Source organism: Triturus cristatus, chromosome 2_2 (genome assembly GCF_964204655.1).
Source record: "Triturus cristatus chromosome 2_2, aTriCri1.1, whole genome shotgun sequence".
Classification (NCBI taxonomy): domain Eukaryota; kingdom Metazoa; phylum Chordata; class Amphibia; order Caudata; family Salamandridae; genus Triturus; species Triturus cristatus.
The window spans coordinates 263,434,461-263,460,847 of record NC_140582.1 but is presented as its reverse complement, the minus strand read 5'-3'; the positions used below and the strand labels follow the sequence as shown (position 1 = coordinate 263,460,847).

Here is a 26,387-nt window from a genome sequence, read left to right as displayed (position 1 = left end):
GAAGGTAGCCTCAGTCTTGTGATAACTGCTGCTGCCTACACAAACCTTTAAGCCAGGCAGTCACAACTCCGAGGAATGCCCATATGTCTAGCATCTCACAGGATGTAGAACTCTGGGGCATACTACTTCTGGATTGGCCAGTAGCTCTCATTGTTCTACAGTTGCAATTATGATGTCACTAGTTATAGTTCAATGTTGTTAGAGGTTGTTTGCACATTCTTGGAAGCAGTCACTTTGCATGGGGGAAAACATCTGCCGACATTTACCATGGCTTACGAGATACATAGCAAGGTACGCACGTATGTTGAACCCTTCTGTTGACTATGTTAGTTGCTTGAAAATTGATTACTATGTTAACTGATCGTGAACATGATTCATTAATTCATCCCTGTCCACATAATTCCAAGTGCAAGCACAACAACAGAAAATAGAACGTTTCAATTCTTATAGTGTTATACCACAGGTTGTAATCATATTATAGTAAGAAGGAAAGTTCTAGTCAGTGGAGAAAGTACCATGGTAACCAGCGCCTACCCTTACTTGCTCTTTCCCAATAAACTATACATTTTCACCAGTCTCTGCTTCTGTCATTTATAGACCAGCAGATGGGATTTGATGAAAGATATAGATTCAGGTTTTGACCTGCCTAGGTATGTTTGAAAATTGTTGGGTCTATATATTACAAACACAGAGATGGTGAAACATAGTAAGAAAAGGCCACGTGATAGACTATTTTGGCATTCATAGAATGGTTAGTTGGCATCTGTCCTAATCCTTTCTTATTCATATGAGATGTGTATGTAGTGTTCATGAGCCTACCAAAATAAATGCTGCATCTGGGAAGGCTGGAGAACTGTTTGGATCCATAATTAGCTTTTTTGTGGCCAATGCCCCCTTGATAGTAAAGGCAGACAATTCATTCCAGCAGCGTGTGACCTTAAAAGTGCCTTTCTGTAATGCTCAAGCCATTAATGTTGGCATGACTACATCTACAATATTGTTTTTTTATTCAAACTAACGTCTGAAAAAGTGGTCCCTAGCTATTGATAATGTATAATTATTCCCTTAGAGTTCAATTTTGTCAGCTTAATTGGTGCTTTCATATAATTAGAATGCATCAAGCGATGGAATAAGAAAGTGGTTCATTGCTTTTTTTAAAATAAGGATATGGGTGGCTCTTCGACGGGTGCGCCACCGCTTGCATTCAGAGACAATGGGAAGCATTTAACAAATATGTTGCGGACCCTCTGGAGGGGCTATTAATTTAGAACTATGCTATTTCGCAAATAAGCAAAACACATGAGCAAGATCTTGGCAGTTTTGCGAGGCACCTTGGGTGAGGCTGTGCACTAGCAGCTAGGAGTCAATTACATTAACGAGGTAGTGGGTGTAACACCTGTTGACCAGTATGTGATACTCAGGTAAGGGTAGTGGAGTCGACAGCAAAGTACTTTCCTCTGGTGAGGATTTGTTTATAAGGAACAACACATCTACTGCCTACAAAAACAACATCAAAGTACTTTGCTAAGGATTTATTTATAAAGAACGACGCATCTACTGGCCTACAAAGACAGGTGATTGCTTCACTGGTTTTTGCATAGGTATTAAAATGTCTACCAATACACGCAAAACAGAGGTGTCAAATATAGAAGGTTTGCCCGACTCCTAAAAATTATACCTCTGAAGATTGCATAAGAATATAGGTATCGGGTATAAAGTTTAATCACATCTTTTCCTGGAAACCTCACTTGCAAATGGTGCAAGAAGCATTTAGCACTCACCTCTAAGGGTGCTATTAAAAGTGTAACCAAGCTTACAGAAAGCTGTCTGATGTTCCATGATGAAATGTGGCTACCAAAGTATTGTACAAATGTATCCCGTCCCTTATTGACTGTGTATTGGACTAAAACAATTTAGAGGGCAAATACCAGAAGCCTGCACATAGCGTAATGAGTGTCTAATGGTTAGAATTAGGTTTGTGCTCATAAAATACTGAGGGTGCATTTGTGAAATTTAAAGCCAAAGAGGCTTCCACACTTATCAATTGCAGGACTATGTCTGCATTCATTACTGGGTGATAAACCATAATGGACATATACTACTGGTTTGAAAAGTAAGGGTTCATTTAGGGTTAGTCACTATAAATCTATAGTTCCTCCTGCCCTCTCAAATTTGTGATTCCTTCACTGTATTTAGAGTGTGGAGAAGCACTGGGTCTTCACCAGCAGAGTCCCAGATAGCTTTGCCAGTGTAAGCCACAGGCTTGTGACCCACCGCAACCCCTAAATTCATGAACCAGGGACCAGGACACATGTCAGGCATAAATCACTTACCAAACAACAGGGCCCATCACACATTACCCATAAATGATCCCTGAAGACGAGCCCTGGATCGGGGGGGTTTAATTTGTCAGTTTTGTATAAGTCTACTTCTATACTTCACATTAATAACACACTCTAATCATTTCCTAACTATTCATAATTTCAACTGTCTTCTTCTGGTCGATGGACCATTACTTGACGAGTTGATGGTGACTATGATTAACTAAACAGTTTAACACTCTAATTAAATAACCACAGAGTCATTTATCTGATTAATAATTTTATCTTATTCATTTATATGCTCATAATTCAGATTATCAGTGCACACACAAGATCACACATGAGAGAACTGTTATCAAGCAATGTAATCAAAAAGAATCATTGGCTTCAACATCAAAACGTGCATAAGGATAGGGGAAAAGAAGGTACAGCAAAAATAATTTACAGAAATATATTGCAGAATTAAAGCATTTAAGGAGGGCGATACCTACCAAAGAATCAGGAAAACTACTTCCTTGGACGAGGTTGTGGTAGAGATCCTCAGAGATAGGCTCCAAAGGATAAAGTTAACAGTACAGGTGCATTTAAGTTATTCAATAAATCAGAAACAAGACAATAATCTCCCAACCTATCTACCTTGATCTAGTTCTCCTCGGACGCAGTCTCCTCCCAAGCACTCCCGCAACGTTCTCGTACCTAAAGTGCTCTCTCTCAATGCTCTCATTTGGACGCTCCGGTTCTTGACTAAAGCACACCCCAATTGGGATATCAATTATACCCTAATTCTCAACTCACTATCTTACAATGTTGCAGTGTCCGTAGAAACTCAGCCTGTGATTGGTTAGCATGGATCATGTTAGAGTCTCCTCATCAAGTTCTCATCACCAATCCATCCCATGCTGGTTTTAGCAAAGGAAGTATTAAGAATAAATGCAATCATATACTACTAATGTCACTAGTTATACATTTTGCAACATTCTCATATTATGACATCCGCTTCACATTCAATTGCACTTAGCGATGACAGTTCCCACAGTCGCTGTTGCATCTTGGCACATAAATAGGCTTTCCTGTTTTCAGTTTCTATTTTTGGCAAATTCTGGTGGGGTTTTTTCAGTGTTTTCAAGTGATTTCAGTACCTTAAAAAACAGTAGTCATCAGTGGTTACACATTTTCGCGCCATTAAAAACTACAGAAACAGTGTTTTTCCGGTGTTTATGGTACATTTTGCTTTTATTATTGCTTGTTTTCTGCACTGATAGCGCATGGTATATAGACAGTGTAAGTATAGTGATTATGAGGTCCAAATAGATTTTTGCAAATTAAACTTATTGTAGTACACCATACAATACTTCTTCAGTGAGTCTTTGGTCATGTGTGCTCGCTTATTCCTTCCCATGTAATCTTCTGTGAAAAGGCCCTCTCAACATTGGCACTTGAGATGGGCAACGCCAAAACAGCCAGTACACAATTTGTTAACTCTGGCCAGTGACATAGCTTTCCATGCCAATACTGGTTCACTTGAAGATTGCAATTCTCAGGGCAGGTTCTGCAGCATTTCACTGATCTGGGCGCTTATGCCCTCAGAGTTATTGAAGCGGTCAAAAATGAAGCAGCACTTTTGAAACTACTGAGGAAATTCCCCTTTACAGAAGGGATCTAGAAGAGAGTACCACAGTGTTTATGTGCAATAGGACACAGGTCAACATGGCCTTCACCCGGATTACATCAGCTGGTGCACTCAGTAGTTCGTGAGCAGGCAGAGCTTTCAGTGCATGCGTACTTCTTACAGACCAAGACAACCACATGCAGGCTCGGACAAGAGGCCATTTTCATGCCGGCCCAAATCTCGTACTAAAGTAAATAAGCACAAAAGAATATTAATTCATGAAATGTAACCCATTATGTCTACCTCCCACCATACTATGACCCTGTATTAATTATTACCTAGAGAAAGCTATTAATTTAAAGCAGCTTTTCTGTTATTAATGCACAACATGCAAAATGTGCAATGTACAACACAACATAAATATGCACTAGTACGAGTTTTCGAAACGCAAACAGTTAATACGTACTCATGCCATCATGGTTCAGTATATTAAGTAAAATGCGTTTGCCCCATGTGTGTGTTCAGGGTTAGTTAGTCCATGCAGTTAATACATTATCATGGAGGTACTTAATTTCATGAGGATGTAATTTTACAAACCTCACTCCATCACTTGCCAGGTCACAGTGGTGCTCGCCCGCTCTGTTTAGGGTGAGAGGGTCTGTCACTTATTTTCCCTACGTGGCCACGAGTAGAGAAAGGGTACAGAAGCCACAATACACAGGGAGAAATCTCCCTGAGCGCCATTCCCATTGTTTATTTTTCCTGAAAACAAACCCTGCTTTGGAAGATTGTTTACAGAAAACATAAAAAGTTTGCAGAGCAGGTGCATCAAACATGACACCTGCTTGGTAAAATATCAGTATCTTCAAAGGAGCCACCACATTGGCACAGAGATCACCACCTGTCTGAAGGGGAGCTCTAAATATGGCAGCCAGTCATCTTCCAAGGGAGCAGAGGCCATACGTCTCCTGACATCTCAGGCTGCGGGATGCTTGCCAGGCTCTAAACGAGCATTTTCATCTCCTTTGCAAAAAATAAGGTGTTTGCAGAAATTCAAGAAACACTCCAGCTAACTGTGATTAATAAGAGAACCTTAAACAGCCATCGTTGTTCACTCATCTGAGACTGATCGTTTGTATGTGGAAGGGAATAGATCTTTGAGTGCATTTTGGTCTGTGACGTTGGAGATTGGGTTGAAAAGTTATATAGTTTTTTCCCAACAAATATTTCCATTATCTTTGAATCAGAATGTCTAATTTTACTCATCTTGTTTTAACATGGCCTTTATTCATTTTTCGAAGGAGTTTGTATTACCCTTCATATCATAACTCATAACGACATCTATGACATAATTCTGTCATGCAATCAATCTATCATTCAATCATTCAATCATTCTATCATTCAGTCTATCACTGCAACATTTGCAATGAAATTATTGATGAGAAAACTGTGTATAGGGTGCAAGTTATAGTTACCTTGGGGCACCAGCTTCTAATATACATGTTCCACAACTGTTACACAAATTATAAGTGAAGCACCTTAACAAACTGGAAGCTTCTAGACATCAGCCTTTGGCATTGGACACGGTCAGGAGGCAGGGATTACCACTGTTTATGAGCTGAGCCCCGTGGTAGCTGTGGCACACAACAGGCAGAGGCAAAGTGTAACATATTTATGCAGCACTCAAACAGTAATAAAGTCAAAACAGAACATAAGAAAAATCCAAACAATTTAAATAACTAGAGTAAATTGTAATAAATAAAATGACACTTAAAACACAATAAGTAGAACTGGAGTTATGACGTTTTAAAGTTTAAATGTGAAAATAGCACACAAATGTGTTAAATGCTAGCCTCAGTCATCGGGTTGCGTCTGACAGGAAACATCCTTTACCCCGCTTGCTTTACTCCGCATGCCATCACCCCACGGTTTTTACTCTGCAAAAACTTGTACAACGCAGGGCTTTACACCGCAAAACTGCTACAATGCATTCCCCAAAGTAACATCCCCCCTGGAGCTAGAATAGTAATTGCGTTGGAATTGGGAATGCGTTGGAATGGATTGCATGTAAAGCACTGCGTTGTAAAAGTTAATGCAGAGTAAAAAATGCGGGGAAATGGCATACGGAGTAAAAAATGCGGGGTAAATTGTTCTTTTCGCGTCTGACTGGTTCCTAGGTGCAAGTTAAGGCTATTTGCGATGGTGGGTGTATCAGATAAAGAATCCAGGTTCAACCTGGTCAGAAGTTTTATCTTCTGACTTTTTCCTCAGTGGGGCAAGGCAGCAGGCTGTGTTGTTGAAGAGGGCTCCACATTGTTGAATAGCCTCTGGACGTGGACTCTGAGAAGCCATTGAATTTTGAAGAGAAATTGTATTTAGCACCAAGAGACATCCTTCATTGGCTGAATACTTTTCACAACTTTGACGTCTATTGAAGATTTCTACCTTCGGACTTAGTCACTTTTATGGAGCTCTGATTCTTCCAATGGGGCAAGGCTGTAGACAACGAGGGCTCCACAAGTACAGATACCATCTCCTTGAGAAAGCTCTGAATTGGATTTGCTGCTTGGGAGAAGAACATAGCAGGAGCTACCAGAATCTTTGTCCCAGGAACAATGCACCTTTGTCAGATCAGCTTGGCAGGTTGGCCTCGGTCCCCTATTCGTTTCTAGAGCTAAAGGTTGGAAAAATGTTTCTAAATTCCAGGTTTCAAGATTTGTTAGGAGGTGTATACTTTGACACACCAGCCAATGGTTCAGGACTTTGGGGACATCACTTGAGTGCCAAGACTCACTTCAGCAGAGTTCAGGGCAGGCGTCTTGAAATTAATAAGGCAAGATTAAAACAAAGGAGGATGTCCTATTAGGTTCAATTGGCCTTTGACATCCATATGTGTAAGTGACTAGGACAGGTCTACATGTTTCAGCTCCAAGGTGCAAATTTGCAAGGCTTTCTTCAGGACCAGTAATGACACGAGAGGTATGCACTCGCTAAAGTGCACCCATCACTGTGTCATAGATAAACCGCAAACTTACGGTTCGGCTTCCAGCGTTCTCTGAAAGGAAACTATTTATAATCTGGCAGACAAAAAAACATATAGCAATATACAAGTTGTTCTACTACTGAAAATCGTTCTGAGTATTGTTGGTGTACCCATGCTATCACCCGTGCCGTTCACAGCGTGTAGTCAGCTATCCAGACTATGGTGCCTATTTTCTCACGTATCATGCACACTTATTGTGCACCTGCGCATAATGATTATTTCCGTGATGATTTTCTAAAGTGAGGGGTATTGTGAGTCAAACGACCCCTTTACTATCAATGCTTAATCAATGTTGTGTGGTGACATTCTTGTACCGTAACTTACAAATTCACTTTGTTTCAACAATGGGAGCATTATGCAAACGTGGTGCTTCCTGTCATATAAACAAGGAGGAGAAAAGGAAAAACATCCTAGGTTCAAGGCTTACATAGGACGATGATTAGTCATACCCCATGGATCCCGTTGAGGAGCGTTGGCTATAGTCACACTCTAAATGTAGATTAGGGACAAAGAGAATAGTATAGCATCAGACACGATTTAGTATGTCAAAAAACTAGTGTCCGTTATGAGCCACTGGTGTAACTTACTCCGTCAAGCACAATCCAGTGTGGTAATCTCATCTAACCTTTATACTGCATAGGATACCATTTAGTATTAAAAACTAAATGTGGGAAATAGGGGAACTTATACCCAAGCCCCACTAAATTGCCAAAATGTTTTTGCCTAGTGGCTCTAAGTCCTTGGCATTCATCAGGATGAATATCGGATCCTCCAATAGAAAATATACAATGCACATGCCACTATGTTGGTGGCCTAACCCTTGTTATCTGGGCCAAATGGAGGAAGGGCTCAGGAACCCCTGTAGTCACACAATATAGGGGAGAGAAAGGGATTGACAATCCTGCTACATTAAAATAGAAAACCTGCTGTAGTTAAAGGTCCTCCATGTTCAAAAGTAGAAAGTATTGCTCCCCACCACTACCCACTTACTACACCAAGGTGCGTTTCTCGCAGTCAACCTACTGGTATTGGCTCCTTCCTCCCGATGATCGTGGGAGTCACTGAGAAGCCATCTTAAATATACTCCTTCACTCTCATGTGTTTGGTTGAATGTATCCCCTGATCTGTATACAATAAGGTGAAGGCGGAAGGTGTAGGCAAGATCCAAAAAGGCAGCCAAGGGGCACTTGCCGTGACTGGTTATAACTTGATCGACTGGGCTTCACATCCAGCTCCCCTAATTACCGAATTGCCCCATACTGCTGAGGTCCCCGCCGAAGGCCCTCTCATCGGGTTGTGGTCGGCATCCAAAAGCGGAGGCCACTGGCAAGCCCTGGCAGTAGTGGCTGAACGCATACATACCAAACCTCCTGATTCAGGTGGGAGGCTACTGTAAGAAAGTGGCTCTGTGTATACTAAACCAAAGTAAGTTCACAGTCCGCAGAGGTTTGGCAGAGGCTAAAGTTAGATATAACCTTACTCTCTAAAGGGGTAGCTTGGTACGGCAGTATCAGAGGACAGTGTAAAGCATTTGGTGTACACACTCAGTCAGCAAATGGTCTCACACACTCAAGAACTGAACTCTAGGCCAATTGTTCTGTATATAAAAATATATAGTAGTTTTATTTTAGAACCAACAATAGGTATCAAAATACTTTCTCAGAATAAAATGCTGTAGTTGTATACTTTTAATAAGCAATAGACTTTTAAATGCAATAGTTACAGTTGTTGCAATAGGCAACACAATTCAAACACAATTATTACATTAAGCTCAATGGGAGTTTTTAAATAAATGCAATTTCAGTTACTTTGCGATGATTCTCTTACTCAGGGTTGGATCCTGGATTCAGCCCTGGTGCATTTCCTGTAAACAGTTGAAAGAAATCGTTTTTGTTACACAGGCGATTTTTAAGGAATATTTGTATGTTTCAAAAATCGACACTTAAAAGAATTTCTGGCAAAAACCAGGCAATGTTATCCTATGGAGGAAAATCAAGTTATCGGTAAGTACAGTTGTGATTACTTTTCAGGGTCAGTGCTGGGCACCAAGATCCAGCACTGGGATCTCTCCTGATAACAGGTGAGTAATTTCGTTTTCGTTATTCGGCTGATTTTTTGTGAATATTTTAAAGTTTCAAAACTCGACACAAAAGAATTTCCAAGTGAAACCAGTCAATGTTACCCTATGAGAAAATGTAGGTTATAGGTTTTCAGGTAAGTACTCGACTGGCAGAGTTAAGGTTCTGGGCATAGACTCAGGGGTCTCCCAGGGTTAGGTAGGTACAGTTGGTACACCCTAAGCGGCACAGGGGCAGCCGGGTGCAGAGAGAGTTAGGCCCAATGTTAGCCTATGACGGTCAGGGAGCCCTTGGTTGGTGGCTGCTAGCAGGCAAGCCACGCCGCTGTGGGAGCTGGGCTCCTGGTCACTTACACAGGGCAAGTGGGGAAGTAGAATAGGATAGAAGTTGCACTTCCAGGGGCACTCGGGCGGCTGGGTGCAGGGTGCTTTTGAGCCGTCGGGCGCTCAATGGATTTCAATGGAGAAGCTACCAGATGAACAAAGGCTGCAAGCTCGGGGACAGAGATTCTTCAGATGCGACCACCACTTCGAGAGGTAAGTTGGGAAGCTGTAGATTAGGTAGGCACCCAGGAGCTGGGCACAGGGGGCCGCAGGGCACCGGCTGCAGGGCTGTCTTTTCGCGGCGGTAAATCTTACCCTCTGCTGGTCCTGGTTGGAGGGGTCCTTGGTTCTGAGGCTGCAGGCGCCGCCAGGAACGGCGAGGAGGGTGCTTGGGTGCTGGATTGTGGGTCACAGTCACCGGGGGGATGTCCTCGTGGTCTTTGTCCACTCAGGCACAGGCCGGGCTCGGCGGGTGCAGAGTGTGCAGGAGTCGCGGTTCCTGGCTGGCACCAGGGGTTTGTTGCTTGCTTTGAGCAGAACCACTGCTCGTGGGAGTCCCAGTCTTTTAGAGTCACAAGGCAGTCAGGTCCTCCGGGGTTTTCGAGGTTGCTGACCACTGGAGACGCCGGGTTTTAGCAAGAGCAGGTTCGAGGGTCGACAGGCCTGTAAGGCTGGGGCCAAGTCAGTTGGTGTCTTCCTCTTGTAAGCAGCTCCACGGCAGGGCTTCTTTCTTCTTGTTCTTCTTGCTTGTTTAGGAATCGGGATCTGAGTAAGGAAGGTTCAGGGTGCGCCTAAAGACTAAATTTAGGGGCGTTACTGGTAGGTAAAGGGCAGGGACCAATGGGTCCCTTCCCTGGGGTGGGTACACCCCCTATCCTGCCACTCTTCAGTGGGAGGGGGGCAGGAGCCTAGTCCTTATTGGACAGGGCTCCCCATCTTCAAGACGGCGAGAGCCCAGGAATGTGCTTCACCTCGCCTCCCCCACCTGAGGGGTGGGGTTGGCAGAGGCTGGCACACCCCCTTTCCTCACTTGGGGTGTCCCACCAGTCTTCCCACTAGAGTGGGGGTCAGAGCCAGGGGGGGGCAGTTGCTGAGTACAGCAAGTGGCCTGGAGAAGCTCACAAAGGTGGCATGCCTTTGATGCTTCCCCTGCCCATCCTGGGGGAGGAGACCTAGCACCTCACCCAGGATGTGCATTGTTGCAGACCCACGAGAGCGGATGGCTCTCTACCCAGGGGTCCAGCAGACTGGCAGCCTAGGCAGCCTCTCAGTCAGGACGCTGGTTGTTGGTTAGGTTCAGGGGGCATCTCTAAGATGCCCTCTGTCGTGATTTTTCCTTAAATCCCGCACTGGCATCAGTGTGGGTTTAATGTGCTGAGAAGTTTGATACCAAACTTCTCAGTCTTCAGTGTAGCCATCATGGTGCTGTGGAGTTCGTGATGACGACCTCCCAGCACCATATACTCTTAATGGCAGCACTGCACTTACAGTGCCCAAGAATGGACCTGGGTACTGTAGGGGTACAAGGCTCATGCACCTGTACCCTCACCACTGGCATAGTGCACCCAGCTAGAGGGGTGACTGAGGTATGCCAGAGAAGTGTGTTTATGGGCATGGCACACAGGGATGTGTGCCATGTCGACTCTCTGTTTTGTTCTGCACCAAGACACTCATCCTGCAAGGGCAGTGTGTGTGTGTCAGGGTACAAGGCCTCTAAGGGTGGCACAATAAGTGCTGCAGCCCTTAGGGGCCTTCTCTGGTCACAGTGCCCTGGGTACCTAGGGTACCATTTACCAGGGGCTGACCTGTGGCAGAGATGCCAATTGGGTTTTGTTTTGGGGAAGGAACACAGGCCCTGGGGTCCTGATTGGCACGGCCGCAGAGCACATCAAGTCAAAGAGCATCAGTAGTCTGGCAACAAAAAAAGAAAGGGGGGGGGGGGTTTACTGCAACAGAATCCCACTTTCTCACAGCTACCGATTGTCAAGGCTAGTCTTTCGCCTCCAGATTCCTGCATTCAAAAATCTGATTTGTGGGTTTCGGCTGACCACAACTGGTCTAGTGAGACTCGAAGTATTCACTGGCAGTAACCTGCTCCTGCAGGCCAGTGCACAGCATTTTTGTCAACTGCTGTCTTTCTGCCTTAGCGCTTTCTCAATACTCCTGACAGGTAAGGGAAAAAAACATGTATCTGCATTTCTGATATTCTGTCCTGCAGCAGCACACTTTCAAGTCCTATACATGACAACAGACCCAATTTAGGCCACGATATAGTCAATGGGAGAAGTACATTCTCCTGATTATTTTTCTAAAATCTCCCACGTCTAACATCTCTCCTCTTCTAAAATGTTGGCATGTATTGTAACGAAACTCGAGGGGGCCCCCCCGGCAAAGTGAATTGAGGGGGCTCCCCACGCTCAGGACAAAGTCAGGAGCTCCCAGCTACCACCAGTGCACAGTGCTTGAGGGGGCCCCCTGGAGCTCAGGGCCCCCTGGAGCTTGGGCCCCCCGCAGCATGGGGGCTGCGGTGGCTGTTGTTATACCACTGCGGCCAGTAGCTGAGGGAGGGGGATGAGGAGCAGCTGTGGGGTCACCTGATATGATGGGAGAGGTACCCCTGGGGGAGCGTAACTCCGCTTGTCTGGCATCCCATTAGCGATTTGCGACTAAACACTTCAAAGCCCAACGTGTGAAGATTGACCCAAGACTTCAATTAAGACAACTAAATACCTGCTGCTTTTCAAGGAAGCACTTATGAAGTACAAAACTTCCTAATGTAGGATCCCTTGGCTCTGTCACATTACTCTGATATTACCTTGCTCTTGCCCTCCCTGCACTTCCTAATAACGGCCATAGCATCCACCATCAGCTGTCTACCGAAGACCCTCAAAAAAAAAGTCCTTCTATTTTTCCTTATCTTATTTTTTGCCCATAATAATCAGCAAGAGGGGCAGCATACTACTTTGAGGGATATAAAGTAGGCCAATAATGCAGACTTGTAGCTCCCTCCTCCTACAGGCCCACACCAGATAAAAAAAACAAGAGGGCGCACATAAACTGCGAGAAAAGGAATAAGCATATGCGATGCAATCGGTCTTGCCTTTGTGAAAGTTAAAGCTATTGGCGTTGTAAATGGCATTGTTTTGTATGGATTTTGGTTTGTTTGTAATGGAGAGGATGTATGTTGTATGTAGTGGAATTATGTGGTTTGAATTGGAATTAGTTGTGAAATTGTGTGGGATCAAATTTTATGGTGTGTAGTGTATTTGTGTAGTGGAATTATGTGACATGGTGAATAGATAGTGGTGAGAGCATTACTTCTAGAATATTTGATTTTATCACAGTTTCGTATCATCTATGTATTACAGTGCATGTCATTTGGCAATATTTCTACGGGAGGTATTTCCTGTTGTCCAAACATTAGGGAATGTTCTATGAGCATTCGTTATTGACGTGCCTGTCTTTTGCAATGTTTTTCCTATCCATACAATCGTGGGAGCCCATAAGAAAACTGTGTGTGTGTGTGTGTGTGTGTATTTACAGAGGGAGGTGACCCGTGGGTGTTATCAGTGGGTGAGCACAGATGGGAAATTGTGTGCTCAGAGAAAGATGGCAATGCCAGGATCGGTGTGGTATTTGCAAAGACACTAGGGAGATTGCCAGCCATGTGAGTTACACTGTGCCAACTTGCGCACAAGCATCAACAATGGCGAGGTTTGTGGCTGGCTGCAGCGTCGACAGGGACTGGCTATAGCGGCACCGGGCAATTCCTCGGTGGGCCGCCAGATTGGCCGGTCAAGCACTTTGCCTGGGCTGGTTTTGGTTCCTAGTCCGGCCCTGAGCGTCGATACAGCTCCCAGGGGAATTATATTTTAAGAGGCATTAGAAACGAGCAGCCACAGAAAATATGCATACTGGTGAACCTAAATGTAGATACCGTATATCCTCAGAGACCCGGAAGGGAAAGGGCGGCGCTATACGGAAGTTCGGAGAGTATGTTCATTTACACAGCAGCGTGGTCTGGCAACAGAATGAATTTGATTGGTCAAAGCTTAAGCACTAACCTTCCTGGTGGTAAAGTAAAGCACAAGTGGACAAGGTACAATGTTGAATTGGATTTAATGTTTGTCGTGTGGTAAATATCATTTAGGGGAAGAAAATAAAAACTTGTGAAATGATTCACTCTGTACCTGGCCAACATCTGCGTGTGCGTTCCACGTGTCCTGCTGCGCTGAGAGGTGGCAATCCACCATTTGGAGAAATTCAAATGGCAAAAGGGGGCATCCAGCATGCATCTGTCAATCAACCTCAATGACCTACTGCACTCACAACCTCCAGGAAGAGGAAGGTTAGAAAAAGTCAGGCGGCACCACCAAATTGGATGACTCAGTCATGTGATCCTCAGCATACTAACACCCACACAAGAGATCCATAGACTTTCTCACAAGCAATGCTTTTTTTTCAAGATATGAAATGACGTTTTCAAATGCCAATACACAGTGACTTCAACAAGACAAGCAGCTACTTACCAAAGAGAAAACAGCTGCTGTAGTTATTTTGCCCTGGAGCATTCATTAAATAAAGCTGATCACTTTCAGCTAAAGTGCCCTTGTGATTAGATTACATTGTGTGGGCTGTCACAACATTATTTGTGCCTGTTCCTGTTTTGTACATTTTCCTTCTCTGCAGCCTTCTTAGATTGTTTGGCTCTGTGTCTGCCTATGACATACTCCTGTGACAGTAAATACATGTTCTTCTAGAGACGAAGTTCTTTGTGATTGAAACTCAGGAGCAGGTCTATCACTGTGCTGCCTGTGGCAAGTGCAAACTACACTCATTTGACACAATTTAAAATACAATTTTTTGTTACATGCATTTAACCCCTTCAGTGCCCATGACGAGCTGGACTCGTCATGGGCCGCGGTGGCGCTATGCCCATGACGAGTCCAGCTCGTCATAGACCCCGCCCGCCAATGCAACGGCCGGCACTGGGCGGGGAAAGGGGCGGGCACTGAAGGGGTTAATATGCCAGTTTCAAAACAACTAGTAGTTTCAAATAAAATTCACTATACAATAGAATTTTTGGAAGTCCTTTACTGTAGCCTTGTTTTAAATAAAAACCAGCATGAAGAGCTTTGGCGGGAGCAAATTCAGACGGGGTCATAGCGGCGCTACACGAAAGTCCGGTGAGTATGTTTGTGTGCACATCAGAATGCAGCAGGGAGGGGCTTCTTCACCTGAGTGACTCTGCTGGGATTAGTGACAGACTGAGTCATTTGCACAGAGTTCAGCAAATAATAAGAATAAAAATCTGCAGGAGGAGCCAGGGAGTGGGAGCTTTGGCATGAGCAAATTCTTTGGGACCTTATAAGCATTTAGCCATCACACACAACAGACAGAGGGGCTGAATGTGGCGCAACATACAGAGCTGTCGACTTTGGGACTGGGGACCCGAGTCTCAGCGTCAGCTCTCCACTCCCTGATCAGCAACAAATTAAATACTAATTAAAATAGACAATCTCACAACAAAAAAAGTAAATGAAACAATGCCATATTAGTAAATGGTTGAACTTGCTGAAGCCTACAGAATCGGGTGAACAAAAGCCTTCATGAACGTGTAGAGGATCGCATGCCGTGTCATGATGAAGCATTGCATTGTGATGGGATGGCCAACCAAAGGAAAGGTTGCATGCCCAAATGGGAAGAGGGGCCATCGCGTGATGTGAAGGAGTGTGGCCATGTTGAGATGGAAGCCTGTGGACGACCAAAAGAAACAATTTGTTAAGTCGCCATGGGGCGGAAACAGACATAGAGAGGAGGGACAAACACCAGTAAAAAGCCAGCATTTCAGAATGCCACAGGTAACAACAAATGGCAATTGATGAGCGTGCCAAAAGTCCACAGAACAGATATCAACATGTCTTGCATACAGCGCATGAGCAGTCTGTGCTTGACCTAAATGGGAAAGCTGGAAAGTACCACTGTCTCCAGAGAAGCCTCCCCCAGAGGTACAGTGCAAATATGTTATTAACGGATTCCACAATATCATTGTAGTGCTGGTGCAAGGAGCTGAGACATCTATTCCTGAGGTAGGAAAAGGAAGAAGAGAGCCCAACTGAGCAAAGCACCAATCACGTTTCCCTCCCGGTCCAAAAAACAATATGGTTTGAGAGCAGCTGTGTTTGTCTTTGTAAACAGTGAAGCGCACCCTGGTTCTAAGGCCAAAAGAGTCACATTGGTTGATAATCCAGAGTCAAATGGTCAACAGGGCTCATCTTCAGAGAACAAAATGAATCTGAAAGTGCAGTTAGGTACCAAGGAAACTATAAAGGATCCCATTATCTTCAAAGAAAATAATCCAAAAATACCTTGTTAAAATTCCAGTCAATGACCCAAGTGAGAACCAGCAAGTGCCCAGTGGCGACCTCCTTGTACGTGAAAACCCCACACGTCAACAGCCAACTACACAGCAAGTTAGCACTCCCCATCACACATTGCAAATGGAACAAGACAGTAGGGCCCTTTTCATCCCCCCACAGGAGACCTAGGAAATCAATGAAGCAATAAATAACAATGAAGCGGGCTGCACAGTGATGATATTGGGTGCATTCTTTCATTATATCTGGAACTAGAAGAAGAGTGGTCCACCGTTAAAACAGTTCTGGGAAACCCACTGAAAGTATCACCAAGACAGGAGGATGAAAGTGCGGGTGCAATAACATTAGAAATATCAGAAATTTTATCTGGAACCACATAATCAATGAGAGCAGGCACAACCAGAACACCATCTCCATCTTCCTTCCAACTGCCTCAGTAAGTTTCAGGGGTTGGCATCCACAGAAGAAAGAACAAATGCAGGACAATAGGTGGCATCCAATGGAGAATACAAGACTTCTCAAATGCAGACAAATTAGACATCCATCTTGGTTCTGGAATCCAAACTGAAATACAGGATTGCCATTGACTCGGAATGGGAAAAGCTTAATCAGCTAATCATCAAGGAACAAAAATCTTTTAAAGACTTAGATGAGAAATTTTTCTGCATTTCTCTTATGCAGAAGATCTCATGTCTTCCGGAAATAATGGCAACGCTGATTCAAGTGGTGGTACTTGTGATGCTTTTTTTTCCAACTTGTTATGTAGTTTTTACACATTTTTTGGATTAGTTTTTCACTTAGACCCAGGGATTTCATACTGTTAGGATAACGCTGATTCAAGACCTGACCTGACGGGGAAATTCACTAAGAAAAACAACGTCCATTGTGTAAGGAGTCCACCTAGTGAAAACCTCTCCACTAGTAAGTCCATTCTTAATTCTGCCGGTTGCCAAGATGACGTTATACTTCCCCGTCAAAAGGAACAAATCTAAGCATTAAGGCCCACACATGTAGAACAGATGCATGACAAAGTTAAGTCCAAAAACGACCTTCAGGTAGTAAGTGATACGATACGGACTGAAATAGACAAAGGGGAAGTCCAGACACTCTTAAAGGGCCCTTCACTATCTAAGAAAAATAAGAAAAGGCTAAAGAAATTTAAAAAAAGAGGAATATTGATTTACGTCTAGTGTCAGAACTCTGGGTCCGATTCACAGAAGTAATCAGAGATCAAATCCTTAACTTACTACTTTTGGTATTCACAGAAGGCATTTAGTAGTAGTAAAGTTAGGATTTTGTCTTAAGTCTGTCTTAAGTCTGTCTTAAGTCTGTCCTAAGTTTGTCTTAAGTTTGTCTTAAGTCTGTCTTAAATCTGTCTTAAGTCTGTCTTAAGTCAAACGTAAGTCAAACTTAAGACAAAATCCTAACTTTCCTACTACTAAATGCCTTCTGTGAATACCAAAAGTAGTAAGTTTAGGATTTTGTCTTAAGTTACTTCTGTGAATTGGGCCCACTAATTCCCCTTTTTCAAAACTGCTCAAATACCATGGCCCTGCTAGCTGGCTTAGATTTTAGTATGTGGAAGACCAATATCTCTCAGGAGGCAACCGTATCAGACCTTAGTAAACGCATCCCTTTCTCCTAGTAGTGGTGAATAATGATCAAGTAAAAGTAACAACTGGACAAAGTTAGTAGCAAAGAGGACGAGCAGATAAGGTTTTGAACACAGAGAGAAACGTTTGAAAAATTGAGGAATTTCATAAAGCTTTATAGCAACTGATTTCAAAATCTCTCCCTCTCTATACCTCTATCTTTCTTTCTCTCTCTCCCATCCATGTGTCTTTTTTTCCTCCTCCCTTCTTCCCTTTCCCTCTCCTCCTCCCCCTCTCCCTAGTCCACATCTGCCTTACCTCGGAGCTCAGCTAAATTAGTATTCTTGTATTTTGATACGTCTTTAGATCTACAATCGAATGATTATATTTGGTCTCTTCTTGCATGCTATGATGTTTCACAAATATGTTCCCTATTGTGACTATCAAATACCCCGAACCTCCCCCTTCCCCCCTTCTTTGTATCCCCAAATAACAATAAAATACTTTTAACAAAAATAAAAGTTTCCAAAGCAACGCAATTCGAAGGAATCTAGTATCATTATAGTGGATAGGAACCGTAATTTCTAGGACCCATAAATGGAATTCCCCTAAGGGAGTTGAATAGAGACCATCCAGTGACCGGGCATAAATCAACATACAAAATATCGACAATATCACAGAGCAATACTCTGTGCTCCTCGAGCTTAGTCTGTCAAGAAGAAAGACCAACACCTGGTGTAAAATCAAACCAAAATCTGTCTGCCATAGCTTAGGTGCCAAGGGGGAGCTGGTTCAAGGGGCGGATAGTACACAGGATGTAACCCAAGCCACTGCACTGGATTCAGTAATGATGAGTGTGAGGGACAAGACCACAGAACAACAGGAGATACAAATTTGCAAATTCAAGATTATAGAACTCACTGGAAAAATGGGTTGTCAAGAAGGTCTGCATGCTGTTTGTGCCAATATCATACAGAATCTGCGGAGCATGTCATTTGTTGTTGTCCAGCTCTGCAGTCCCCAAGGCGCATGTATCTCAGAACCATGTTCGTACAACACGGCGTAAGAACATGCAAGGAGGCCTTAAGGCATATATACACCACCATAGTCCCGATAGAGCTCGCACGAATTGGGAAGTTTTATGCGGCGGCTGGACTGTCCTTACGATCAGCCCGCAAACTGACAACAAACGAACTTACGAATCACGGAACACCTCTAATCGCTTTTGCTTAGTATCGCCCTTAATACTACTACTGTCCATAGCAACTTTTTACTAGTTTATAGACTTTGGTGATGTAGCTATGCACATTCTTTGCATGTAATACCAAACACCTGTTTTAATTTTAAATGTATTTTTTATGCGGACTACGATTGTACTTGCCATCTAAACCCTATTCAGATTTTATTCATTTTATCTTTACCTCTTCTTAATTTGTATTTATCTGTTCTGCTTTTGTAAAGGATTTTAAGTAATCATACACTAAACTCGACTTGACTAACAGGAGATACCCGTCCACAGATAAGGCATTAAAAGGAAACTACAGCAAACACGCTGAAGTACGAGATATCCCATGCCCGCATAGTAATGAAAATAAAATGTAATTATTCTATCCAGGATACAAAACCTGTGGCAACACAGATATCCTGAACCAACATAATATCGCCAAGCTGTGCAATGCACTGCCAGATGCAAGGAAAGTATCCTCCATGGACTTTGTATCACTATCACTAAAGCCGAAAGTGGAGGGGGAACTGAGTGAGCAGACAGAAGTCACCTTTGCTAATTTTACATAGAATTATTAAAATACATAAAGATTACTAACTAGTTGTGGCATCAATAGAAAAGTAATACACCTCCATTTTTGAACAAGCTAAACTTGCTGTCTAAGACAAAGGCCCCACTTGATGAAGAATTAGGGCTCAATTCTAAAAAGTCTGAAAGGAGCAGAGGAAGCTGTGAAAATGGATCGATGTCTTTTAATGGTAAGGGAGTAGATGGGAGATGTGAAAGGATTACCTGACTTAATATATTCTGTTTGGTCATTGCTCTCCAATACACTTCATCGCCATTCCTGTCAACAATCTTGCTTCACATTATCATCCAATCACCGTCTTCTCCCGGAATATAAGGAACTTCAAAACACTCAACTCCAACACTGATCTGATAAAAGATTTAAGGAATTGCAACATCCAATTCTTCCAAGAGGCTTGGCTTTTTACGTCCAACATTTACCATGATTTTTCACAATTTTGCTCCCTAGCCACAAAGTCAAAACAAGGAGGTCACCCTTGGGAGCAGTGTCTATATTCAAACATAAGCTGCTGGCAGTGGAAGCCTCTATCACAGCTATAGGTAAAGAGGACTTTCTCATTTTTAAACTGGCCTCTCTCCCGAGTGAGAGGGATAAGTCTCCCCACTAATAATTGGTTATATTTACATTAACCCCAGCGTGGATAAGAAGAGAGATACAATCCCAACTCTACTACCTTTTCTCCATTGTCAAACTACTGCTACACATGAGCATATTTTGGTTATTAATGGGAGAGTTTAATCTACATTTTTTCCAAAATGAGGAAGAATCATAAAAGAATACCTGAATGGTTGTTTAAAGATGAACACGTGTTGTCCCGCAGATGACTGGTCTAGCCTTCTAATGTCTCTATCACTTTTCATAGTCAAAGAATCCAAACCAAGCTCCAAGGGAGCAAATCACAAGGATCATAACGCCTGTGGATTCGAAATCCAGTCCCTGAAAAGGGATCTGAAGAACAGGTTTAGAATACGAAGGACTAACAACTCTGATATTACATTAAAGGAGACTTACATTAAAGGAGACTATGAAGTAAATCAAGAGAGGATATAGGAAAGCCCTTTGGGAAAAGATGAAATCGTCAGAAGAAAGACAGTTGGTCAGTCTTTATTAGGCAGTTACATCCAAAACTCCCAGGAAATTCTGGTCTGACAAAATAATTGGCAGACATCAGCTATAAACATTTCTGCTGCAACACAGCCAAATTATATCTGAAAGGTATATGTAGTCATGCCAGAACCTTGAAGGAGAAGATACAAAGCTCCCGCCAGAATGGACACCTAGTAAATTTACCAAATAATTTATACCACGTCAAAAAGTCATGGACGTCATCATGACGATGCGAGTACTAGGGGCTTCTGGCCCGAATGGCATTCCTCCTATTATCTTTAATGTGGCTGCACAAGAATGGCTAGATTTTGTCTTTTAATTGCTTACTCACACACCTACGGTAATGTTGCTGTCTATCAAGTAAGAGAATCTATTAAGTGATTGTTTGGCACAGGCTGAATTACATTTCTCTTTAGAAACACTACTTCACAGTGACACTAACACTTTTCTGTCATTTGTAGAAATTGTATTTTTTATCATGAGTCAATGCTGTACTTTATTCCTTGTCTGTATTGGAGTATATTACAAATTTTATGTTTACGCTTGTAGTTCGTATACACTGTTCTGCATTGTCACGGGACTCCATTTCTTTTTGGTGATGTTCACCAGTCTTATTCTGCACACCTCCTGTGCAGTTTTCTTCCTTTCACTAGGCAGTCAGTCCATCTGTTGCCCCCTTTTCTGTAATGTCCTGGTGATCCACCTATCAGCTGGAGACACTGGTTGGATGGGTTTAAGGACTACCAGGGGACGTTTGAGCTTCAAGTTTTAGACTAGGACCAAACACATTTTGCTGCTTCATTTGTTAGGGCTCAAAGGAAGAAAGTATCCAACTAAAACATCTCTCCATCGGATATCCATCTTTGAAAGAGACTAGCTGCTTTGCAAAAAGCAGAGACTTCCCAGACATCCGCGAGGAAACTGGATGAAAAGCACTCAGAGGTTCAGCGTGCTGTCCCTACACATCTTTTGTAAAAACCCTAAGGATTTCACAGAAGTGAATACACCTATAATTAGATTGAAGAACATTTGTTTGCATTGTGGGTTTCCCTCCTACACAAGAGGTGCAAAACTATGCTTGAGGCAAAGTGGGTCATTATGGAAAAGTATGTCAAAGTATGAAGCATAGTGCAATCAGGGTATGTGAGAAAGGAGCTTCCTCATCTACAGTCGAACAGTTACAGAGTGATTTGCATGGCATGTTTCAATTTGTAAACGATGAACGAACCAGAGCTGGAGATATAATGGAGTGTGCTGATCAGTATGCAGGTATTAAAGTAGGTTTCAAGACTCTCCATTTACTTGTGGATTCATGGGCCAGAATCACAATATTCACCAATGATTTGTTTGTGAGTGTTGTGGGTTGAAACAGTATATAAACACCAAGACGGAGCAATATTTTCCTATGAGGGGAGAAGAATTGAGCTGTTGGGCTTCTTTCAGGTTTGTTGGGGATTTAGGAAAATTTAGTGGATTCAAACACAAGATTTTAGATTTAGGAAGGAGACATTCTTATTAAGCACAAATGTAGGGGGTGTACAATTTAGTGTTAGGGACAATCTGGAAACAGAACTTGATAAGTGATCCAAGCTTGGCATTATTGAGCCTGTTGAGTCATCACTATAACTTTTTCCTTTTGTTGTGACTCATAGATGGAATGGGGAGCTCTGAGTATGTGTGGATCTCTGAAGCATAAACAGAGAGATATTGGTTGCATCTAATCCATTACCCAAGGTTAACAGGAGTTCGTAAACTTTATTGGGAGCAGAGTGGTTCACCAAGGTAGATTGCCTTTGCTAATCCCCAAGTGGAGCTTGATCCTGAATCCTGTCATTTCACTGCTTTTATATAATCTTTTGAGTTTTTTCAATACTGTTGAATGCCTCTCAGGCTAAAATTGGTGGCGTCTATATTTCAGACAATCATGGATCTAATTTTTAAAAAGGTCAAAAGAGTCATTATTTTTCAAGACGATGTTCTGATTTTTGTGCCCAACAAGTCTGAACATGATAAGATTTTAGAGCAGATACTTGGCACTCTTCAGTCCATGGGCATAGTTTGAAAAAAGTGAGTTCTTTGGGAAGAAAGTACAGAATCTTGGGCAGATTTTGTCAATGGCAGGTATTTTCTTGCATTCTGTTTTGGTACATCCAATTAACAGTGCTGCTCCCCTCATTATTAAGCCAAGTTTTTAATTCCTTTTTAGGATTATGCGTGTTCTACTCACGGTCTTGCCTGAGTCTGCTACTTGCATGCTCTGTACTACTTAAATGTTGCATAAACATGTCATGTTTATCTGGGATCAGAAGCGTGATGGTGCTTTTTTGCTTGGGTTAAACAAAAGTTGGTATGGTCCCCCGGCCCTCGACCTGTATAACACAGCTTTGCCTTGTTTTGCCATGGTTGATGCAAATAGTGTTGGCTTAGGTGCTGTAATATCATAAAAGGTTGAAAAAGACAAGTTTATAGTAGATTATGCTTCCCGGTGTCTTAGGAAGACAGAGACACTATACTCAGTTAAAAAAAAAGAGCTGTTGGGTTGTTTGTGGGCTATGGAATCATTTTGAGCTTTCCAGAGTGGAAGGAAATTCACACTTCTGACTCATCACAAGCCTCTTGTATTAATTTTCAGTGAAGTAAATGTAAACAGTTACATGTTCTTCATTGGAATCTTGACATTACAGCTGTTCAGTACCATTTTTTATTCACCATATTTCTGGATGTATGAAATTCAGGGCCTATAGTTTGTCTAGATATCCTCTGTAGAGAGAAAAGGGCAATGAAGAGCTTGAGAATTGCTTTATTCTAGCCGTGGATGTTGATAAATGCAGTGCAATTATTGAGAACGAGTGGCATGCTGCTGAAAACTATGTGATGTTCCAACAAGTCATCTGTTTTGTTCAAGATTGTTGGCCGAGAAGAACCTTCAGGCTGGGATTCAGTAATACGTCATGTGCTCGGATAAGTTGACTGTGGAAGATGGGTTATAGATGTGGGCTGACAAGCTAGTTCCTCCTGGGGAATTGAGATCGGTTATTGTCAACAATGCTCGTGAGGGACAGATGGCTTTTACTTTGACCAAGCACATGGTTTGCTTTGCAGTTTGGTGGCCAGTCATGGATAAAGCTGTGATGGAGTTGGTGAAGGGGTGTGTGGTATGGTGGATGTGAAAACAAATGTGGTGTATGCTTCTGTCCTCTTCATCATACTGAATTACCATTTGGCCTGTAGGAAGCTGGCTCTCTATGTGGTATACCAAGAAGAGGTATACTGTGCAAAGAGTCCAAGAGCATACTAGTGGACAGGGGCTTGCTCAAGCAATCCTGAGGTGCTCTTTGAGGGGGTAGTGTGGTCGAGCAGCCTTAGGCCCATCAGAGAGGAGTGTCAGACAGCTGCAAATACGCAAAATAGTCAATAAGTGATGCACGCGACTCAGTAAGATCAACACTAATTTTAAAAAATAACACGGATCTTTGTTTAGGCACCAAAATCAATACGATAAAGGAAGTACGTTTTTCAAGAGTAATTCTTTTGCATTTAAAAAGTAGAAACTGCTTTCTCTGGATCGGCAATGTTATCCTATGGAGGAAAAACATGTACTGCCATCGGGGCCTTGACAACAATTTACAGGACTGTACTTCTGGACTTAAGATGAGTATGGGGCAAGGTCACACAAGCAGGTCACCTCAGGAGGCACTGGGGCGTCCAGGTGCAGTAGTGTGCCACGGCGTCAGGTGTCTCATTCACTTCAATGGGAGAAGAGTCCGTCAGTAAAGAGCTTGCAAGCTTGGACTGGGGGGCCAGTTGGGGTAACCCACAAGAGGGCTCGACCCTTGAGATTTTCGGGTACACAGGGACACCCTTGGTCCACTTCTTCTCAGGCTGCTGCGCTCGGTGCAGTGGTGTCTTTTAGTGTCAGATTCCGGCACAGGAGTCTCTCACCATTGGAGGGGGCCTGCAGAAAGAGGCTGAAGGTGACGAATTAAACTACAGTCTGGGCAAACCCAGGAATGGCTTAGTTCTTGTGGGTCTGGGGACCCTGTTGGCACCATCACCTCTCTTGGACTCGGGCTCTGAAGCGCCTGTGCATAGTTGCTTTGAGGTGCTGGGTGACAGCAGTCGCTAATTCACTCTTTGTTTGGTTACTGCTGCAGCGAGGCAAACAGGACAGCTGGGCCACTCTTTATGTGGTTCTCACTGTCCCTGAAGTCCCTCAACATGTAGGTAGGTCTTCCTTGGCGTTGGTGACCGAACGGGACACAATAAGCCTTTCCTGCTGTAAGGGTCCAGTACCCCAGGGATTGGTACTGTGCTGCTCCAGTCAGAACTGGCAACCCCACATTTGGAGGGAGGATGGATCTGACTAGTAGGAGCACTGCTACCTCTTTCTGGGTAGCTGCTGCATTGGTAGTCCCCGTAGTTGGCAGGTTGGTGGGCTGGGTCTTGTTTCTTTGGTGCCTGCGCCTGAAGGGGAGAAGCTCCTCTACACCAAGGGAGTTCCTTTGGCAATTTATGAAGCAGTGGCGGCCCTCTGGGTTTCTTGAGGTCTGCAAACCACCAGGATGAAACAATTGCTCCACGAAGGTCAGGTGCAGCAGGCCGACCATCTGGAATGGTGACAAGCCAGTAATGCTCCTCGGTTCTCGGTTCAGCAATCTTCTTCTTTGTCCACTTCTTCTTTTGGTACATAGAAATCTGATTCTCTGGCGCCAGAGTTCCCCTAAATACTGAATTTAGGGGTACTAGGGGACTGAAGGGTAGTAGCCAATGGGCTACCTACCGCTGGGGTCATTACACCCTCAGTGTGACCACTTCCTGGGGGAGGTGCTCTTAACCCTACCCCAGAATTCCTGATTTTGCCATCAACAATATGGCTACCTTTGGAAAGTTGTAACCACTTCAGGTTGCCTACCTTAAGGGTGGCACTAGCCTGAGGGTGGACACACCTATATAACTAGATAATTTTCCCACCTGTCCAGGTGCCAAATAGCACAGGACGAAGAGGGGGTGGCTCTTGTGAGAGAAATCAGATTCACAAACTGAAGGCGGTAGATGGTTTGTGGCATCCCTGCCTTGGAATGTTAATCTGCAAGGGTAACATTTACTAAGGGGCTTACAAAGGGTACTAAAGGTATTACCAAATGGGGTACCATTGCACAGGTTTTGAGAAAGAGATCTGGCTCTGGGGACCTAGTTAGCAGGACCCAGTGCACTTTCAGTCGAAATCGCATCAACTACCAGGCAAAAAGAGGGGGTGACCATGTCTAAAAGGGCACTTTCCTATCCTACAAGGACCTTATGGAAAATGTCGGGATTGATTTGCTGAAGCCTCGTAATTTATTATCCTAACACCATCATTATGCTCCTATTTTAATGGATTTCTCATTAAAGTTTGCGGTGTTTACGTTTCTGGCAGAACCCACCAACATGGAGATAGGCGATTTTCCGAAATATGTTTTCTTTTTCTCCAGAGAGGGTTTCCCAGAATACATAACACCTGATAATAGAGTACAGTTTTTGAGTGATGAGATGGAGGGGTATCTAAAGACAGAGAAAGTCAAACATTTGAAAAGTTCGCTTTATCACCTTCAAACCAATAGGTTAGTTGAGCAAATGAACTGTGTGGTAGGGAAGTGCATACAATGGGCCCTTTTGAACTAGTGTTGTGTAATGAGAGCAGTCAGGACCAGGCTATCTTGTTATCGAAATACACCATAGTTCATAACAGGTGTTTCACCATTTCAGTTGTTAAGAGGCAGAAAGTCAGAGACAAAGTTGAGTCCAGCATGGATGAAAAAGTGGCTGTGTGATGGCGTAGAAGTCCCCATTGTGGATTATTTTGTAAGGACCAAGTTGAAGCTCCTCAGTTTAAATAGAAACAAGTTTTAAATCAGATGGGGAGAACTTAAGCCTTACATCTCCGAGTGGGTGATGTCATGCCTACCAATAGAGAATATAATGTCATCCAGGGCAATCTAAAAATTTTAGTGATTTTCTTGTGGTTGACAAAGTGTGTGAAAGTGCTGTCAAAGTCCAAGGTCATCACTAGTGGAAACCTTAGAGAATGGTTAAGGTGAATGAAATGCGGGGTACTCTTTCTGGTTCAAATGTGACAGAGGACCA

The 26,387-nt window shown here is 43.2% G+C and overlaps 1 protein-coding gene across 1 annotated transcript in view; it reads left to right on the top strand.

Moving 5' to 3' along the window:
- Positions 1 to 210: 210 nt before the first annotated feature.
- Positions 211 to 26,387, top strand: part of LOC146862125 (thioredoxin-like) — a 384,836-nt gene continuing 358,659 nt past the window's right edge. The window contains exon 1 of the mRNA XM_085643221.1: positions 211 to 291. Within this exon, the coding sequence (XP_085499347.1) occupies positions 268 to 291 (24 nt within the window). The 5' untranslated portion in view covers positions 211 to 267. The remainder of the gene's footprint in view (positions 292 to 26,387) is intronic.